This window comes from Poromitra crassiceps, assembly GCF_964638095.1.
Source record: "Poromitra crassiceps genome assembly, chromosome: 3".
Classification (NCBI taxonomy): Eukaryota; Metazoa; Chordata; class Actinopteri; order Beryciformes; family Melamphaidae; genus Poromitra; species Poromitra crassiceps.
Window position 1 is genome coordinate 41,532,954 of NC_139625.1, and position 5,765 is coordinate 41,538,718.

At 41.2% G+C, this 5,765-nt stretch overlaps 2 protein-coding genes across 2 annotated transcripts in view; one reads left to right on the forward strand and one right to left on the reverse strand.

The window, feature by feature from the left end:
- The window catches only part of ttll5 (tubulin tyrosine ligase-like family, member 5), a gene marked incomplete at its 5' end in the record, with an annotated part of 80,457 nt that extends 80,121 nt beyond the window's left edge, over positions 1-336 (reverse strand). The window contains one exon of the mRNA XM_083633998.1: positions 278-336. Within this exon, the coding sequence (XP_083490124.1) occupies positions 278-336 (59 nt within the window). The remainder of the gene's footprint in view (positions 1-277) is intronic.
- Positions 337-1,524: 1,188 nt separating this feature from the next.
- On the forward strand, positions 1,525-5,555 carry erg28 (ergosterol biosynthesis 28 homolog). The gene is made up of 5 exons (XM_083633577.1): positions 1,525-1,575; positions 1,875-2,025; positions 2,448-2,538; positions 2,627-2,745; positions 5,095-5,555. The coding sequence occupies exons 2-5, from the start codon at positions 1,893-1,895 to the stop codon at positions 5,181-5,183; spliced, it is 432 nt and encodes a 143-aa protein (XP_083489703.1). The 5' UTR covers positions 1,525-1,575; positions 1,875-1,892; the 3' UTR covers positions 5,184-5,555.
- The last annotated feature ends 210 nt before the right edge of the window (positions 5,556-5,765 follow it).

Sequence of the window (5,765 nt, forward strand, 5' to 3'; positions counted from 1 at the left end):
TTTATGCTAGTGCAGACTCCTCCCTTAGAAGATGAAATGACACCATCCATCTGGACCCGGGTTCAAAGGGTGCAGACAAGCTCCATTATTTCTCATACTTTTTAAATTCCGGGCATTGGGATCATGTAGCTATAGTCCTTCTAAGCTCTCCGACAGCTCATTTTTGGAGCTGACTGGAGTGGAGTGGACCACTGACTGAGGCCACTATTCTGTGAGAGGAATCAGAGAACGATGATGATCTGACCTTTTGCAAACTTTAATCAGCACTTGTACTTACTCCTGCTCGTCCTCTGATGAGGACTCTGAATCCTCTTTATCCCGGATCACAGCTGGCATTTCAGTGAAAGGGGAAGAGCTGCCCGGTGAAATCTTCCTAGGAAGTATCTTGGCTTAGCTACCATGGTATCTCCAGCCTCTAGTCAGCTGCAAGAATATCAGTCATAGTCAGTGAATAGCTCAGCTAAATAGCTAAAGCTGATTAGTGACAATAATTCATTCAAAATGAATAGCACAGGATCACAACAGTAACAACTTCATAATAACTGAGGCTTGCCAAAAAAGAAGGTAACGTTAATATTGCCGCAAATGTAATGTGGTCCTATTCATCTAAATTCACAATTAACGTTAGCTGGATTTATTTGCATTGTCTTTGTTTATTTATTGCATTATCTTTCTACAACAGCCCAGGCAGCCAGGTAGCCTCAACAGGCGTCGTTAGCTAATTAGCTACGTAACGTCAACTGACGTTAGCCAAGTTAGTAAATTGTAGTAAATTTGGGTAACTAGCTGCGTGAAGTCGGCCTAGTTTGAGATCGATAAAGTTAATGTATCTGTAATAGCATACCTAAACACGCCAACATAAACATTTTGAGACCCAAAGCTTGCTGGTAGTGCTGGTATAGCAGGGGCCAGCTAACGATAATCTTCCTGGTAACTACAACAATTGAGTAGCAACAACAGAGCAGAGAGCATGCGCACTACGCGTACACAATCGAACCAAAGATCTCAAACTGAAATAGTTCACAATTCACAACGAAAAGAGTGCAATTGGCAATTGCGTTCATTCTTGGGGACGGGGAATTATCTTTTGTTGGAGATAAAAATGAAAACGATTAAATTAATGAATTAAAATCCAAATAGTGTATCCCGATTCCTTTTTTAATGTGCTGGTGTTTGATATCAAACATTTTATACATGTATACATCACATTCTGGCTTGGGCAGATTGTGAGGCTCGCTCATTTAGACAAAAAGCAGAAGTCTAGTCCTCAGTGGTCCTAACTAAAGGGATTTATAGAATCGAAAACATTGACAGGAATCGAAAACGAATGTTTGGTCTATAGGCAGAAGTTACATCTCTCACTGCACATGCAGTCTTTGATCGAATGGTTGATGGCGATTGGTTGGTGAATGGTGACGAAAGAAGGGGCGACTCCATGGAACCATCTGTGGGCTCTCTTATTGGTTGACTCCAATGATGTCCAAGATTGACAGATCCACCAGCACAATACTGTTGTATGGGTCCCACCCACTAGGAACATGATCATGATCACTGTAGTGTGATACACTTCATCAGGTAAATACACACCACCACCACCACCACCATCCATGTTATTTTGTAAGTAACTGTGTTACCCAAGTGCGAACTGTTGCCAGCAGAAGCCAGGTTACGTTACAGTAACATTAGCCTGCTATGAAACGTTAGTTATTGTCGTATGTCACACTTGCTAGCTAACATACAGTCACGTTACCTGTGTGTTTGTCAGTCAGGGGGCCAGCATAGGCAGGCAGCAAACTTGTCTGTCATTCTGTCTAAAACAATCAGCTTTTGGATTGTAGCACTACAGCCACAGGTCGCTTTCTTCTTTTCGACAGGTGCATCTCACAGTCAAGATGAGTCGCTTTCTTAACGTTTTGCGGAGCTGGTTGGTGATGGTGTCAGTCATCGCGATGGGAAACACCCTGCAGAGTTTCAGAGATCACAGCTTCCTGTCAGAGAAACTCTACACAGGGACCCCAGAGTTTGGTGAGCATCTGAATGAAACCTAATGACCAGGCAGCCACTGATGTCGTGGGAAGTACATAGGAAAGTGAACTGTAACCATGAAGCAAACAGCCACTGCACTGATGTAAACAATAACCAAGGTTATTTTCAGACAGCAACATTCTCCTTTCCCCCATAAATGACTACTTTCCATCACCTTTAAACTATATGTATACTTTTAAAACATTATTTTAGATATGATCATACTGAAATGGCGAGTAAATGAATTTAGACAGCTTTGCACTCCACTACATCCCTCCCTGCTAATACCTATGTAGCCTACAGCTAAATATATGATAGATTGCTAGTTTGCCATTTATTTGGGTTATTTTACTTCAGCAGTACTTTTAGTTAGACATAAGATTATATTTGACTTGGCAATTTGCATCCATGTCCTCACTCAGTAAATGGCCTCCAAGCTCGAACATTTGGAATTTGGACACTACTGTCATCGATTATACGCTGCGCCTGTGCCATTGACATCCAGAACAGAACGTAAGACAGCTCGTCAGCTCATGCAATTTGCTTAAGTTTCTGCAGGCTGCCTATAGATATTCTTACACTGTCATGCTGGCCCCTGCAGGCTGTACCACATCACCTTGTGGACATTCGTGCTCGCCCTGGGACACTTCCTATCTGAGGCCTTCATCTACAAAACTGCACCTCTGACTATTGGTGTTATGGCGCCTCTCATCGTGGCAAGTGAGTACAACTAGAGTCTGGACCATCGACTGTAAAAAAATAAATGTTCAAAGTAAATGGTCTCGACTAGACTGAGGGGTGGTGGGCATATTTTCTAATCTATCGTATATCCACGGATCCTTAAAATGTCTTAGAATAGCTCAAGTTAAGGCCTTAACGAGTATTAAAATGTCCTAAAAACACTTATTACGTCTTGTTTTTTCACTAGTTTCTTTTGGCTACATGTCCACTTTTATATGAGTGCAGTGTTAGTAATGTAATATGCAAAAATGTTTTTCATTGTATCTGCTTCACACAACTGGACTTCATGTCCTTTAGCAATTAAATTCTTCTTATTATACTGCATATTTATAGATTCATCATCTTACTACCTACCTTAAGTCAGAAATAGGCCGGCGTTAGCCGTGGCTGGAGGTATTATGTTCAGCAGTGTTAATTTTGACAGCAAATTTTTATTTTACTTTTAGTCATAGGGCTCTATCTTCCGTCAGGCGCTATCCCCTAATAGCGCTTGCGCAACTGTTTGCACGTGCCTTAAATGTTTCTCTAGAATTTCCAAACTCATTGGAAAGATCTATTAATTATGGAATGGTATTAAGGTTTGAACATGCAAAACAGACACACATTTAACTGTTTAACTTCTTCTCTTCTGATTGGATCTCTTCCCAATTCGTCTCTCCCTAACATTTTCGTCTAGTTTTTATTCGTTGATGAAAGTGTAAATTTCCTCATAGATTTTGTCATCACAACTTTGTTTTTATTTTTATTTTGTCTCGTTTTCATCAGTGAAAATAGGACGCTGCCGAACATTTTTCGTCAACGAAATTAACACTTGTTTTTGGGTTGTACGTCCATCCGTGCTTCCGTCCATACATACGTCCATCCGATTGCTCGTTAACGCAATATCTCAGGAAGGCCTTGATGGAATCTTCTTTAGTTAAAATTGGCTAAGTGGGTGGCGGTGTCTGTGGCGGCGGTGTGTGTCTGTCATGATTGTGATGTCATCAGTGATGTCACTTGAGCAATTGTGATGTCACCCGAGGAATTGTTGTGATGTCATCAGTCATGTCACTCGAGCAACTGTGATATAGTATGAGCCGATGCCGTACAGTTGCATGATGGTGCCTAGGTAGGTGGACGGTGTCTATCTGTCACTGTGACCTCATGACCGCCCATTTCATTCTCGTTAATGCGATATTCCAGGTACGCCTTGAGGGAATTTCTTCAAATTTGGCTCAAACATCCACTTGGACTCAACAATGAACTGATTAGATTTTGGTGGTCAAAGTTCAAGGTCACTGTGACCTCATGACTGCCTGTTTCATGCTCATTAATGCAATATCTCAGCAATGCCTTGACAGAAGTTCTTCAAATTTGGCTCAAGCGTCCATTTTGACTCAAGTATGAACTGATTAGATTTTGGTGGTCAAAGTTCAAGGTCACTGTGACCTCATGACCGTCCGTTCCATGCTCGTTAATGCGATATCTCAGGGATGCCGTGAGGGAATTTCTTCAAATTTGGCTCAAACATCCACTTGGACTCAAGGATGAACTGATTTGCTTTTGGTGGTCAAAGTTCAAGGTCACTGCGACCGCATGTCCATCCGTTCCATCAGGGAAGGAGGCGGGGCAGGGCTAGGGAAAAGGGGCCATAGCTAGGGAGAGGAAGGTCTTGAAGAGTCAGGATTCGAGGGGTGGGTTGGGGTAATGGCTAGGGGGATGTGGGTGGTTTAGGGGTATGACCATTTTCCATGTTGAAAACGATTAGCCCTGGTGTACCCCCAAACATTGCCTAATTGCCACACCACTGCACCGTGGGCTTCAAGGTATGGGGTGTCAAACTCAATTTCATCCCGGGCTACATCAGCATTATGGTTGCCCTTATGTTTTTTAGTAATAAATTAATAATTAAGAACTTGCTCTGAAAGCAGAATTATAGGACAAATAACAACTTGTAAGCTTATTCTACAGTTGCATTCAGACAACTAGTAGCCTACAACTATTAGAACTAACTAGAATTAGAAAATTGTATTGCACAAATTGTATTCTTTGCTAGCTCTTGCAGGCCAGATAAAATGAGGTGTCGGCCCGGATTTGGCCCCCGGGCCTCGAGTTTGACACGTGGTCTAGACAGACATGGATGTAGACTGGAACTTGACTTGTTGGCGGAGGCATACAACCACGATGCGGTTATTTCAATTTTGTCTTAAATTCACTTTCAAGTAGAATTAAAACACTCTTTGAAAGTCTTAAACCTGCAGCTACGCTGGTAATGTGATATTTTCTGAAAACTATTGGATGTTAAATGTCCTTACATTACTGTGAATAATTCTTCTTGTGTTTCTCTAGGCTTCTCTATCATGGGAATGCTGATTGGGTTCCAGTGTTTTCCAGAGCTTCAAGAGGAAGTCGGTGCGCGACAGAAGAAGAGAAACTGAGTCTGAGCAGCAACCACACACTTGTGGACTCATCCTAGTTTTCTGCTTCCTGCCTTGAGATCCAGGACTAAATCCCTGTCATACTGTGAATTACACTTTCTATAGATGATGCACATCGACAGGGATATCTTACTGTATATTTAATGTTTTAAACTGCTGTTTTACAGTTGATCATGCAATTATAAAATTGAATTGGGCAGAATATTCATCACTTTATAATGTTGTACAGTCACATTACACTATGACTAATGTGTGCTGGTTTATAGTTCATTCCCCAACTATTCAATGCAACAGACCAAACAGAATTCTAAGATTGGATCTGTGGTTAAGACTTTCTAAAATGATAAGAGGCAATGAATAGTCAGTGCTGAATCAGGCTGATAAATGTGTGTCTGTGTCTGAGTCAATAAAGTGCATTTTTACTATCAAACTTAAAATCCAATATTCAGATATGTTTTCAACAATTGTGTGCTGATGCTCCGTTAAAATGATTACAGAAAGTAACCAGCAGATATTTCCATTTTCTCAGAGTTCTTTTATTTCACCAGACTGGCACTTAGATTTTTTTTACATGAGCTCAGA

Excerpts from the sequence above, each read along its gene's own strand:
- erg28 (XM_083633577.1), top strand. The coding sequence starts at position 1,893 with ATGAGTCGCTTTCTTAACGTTTTGCGGAGCTGGTTGGTGATGGTGTCA. Across the intron at positions 2,026-2,447 it reads CACAGGGACCCCAGAGTTTG|TAAATGGCCTCCAAGCTCGA; the intron begins GTGAGCATCTGA and ends GTCCTCACTCAG. Across the intron at positions 2,746-5,094 it reads GGCGCCTCTCATCGTGGCAA|GCTTCTCTATCATGGGAATG; the intron begins GTGAGTACAACT and ends GTGTTTCTCTAG.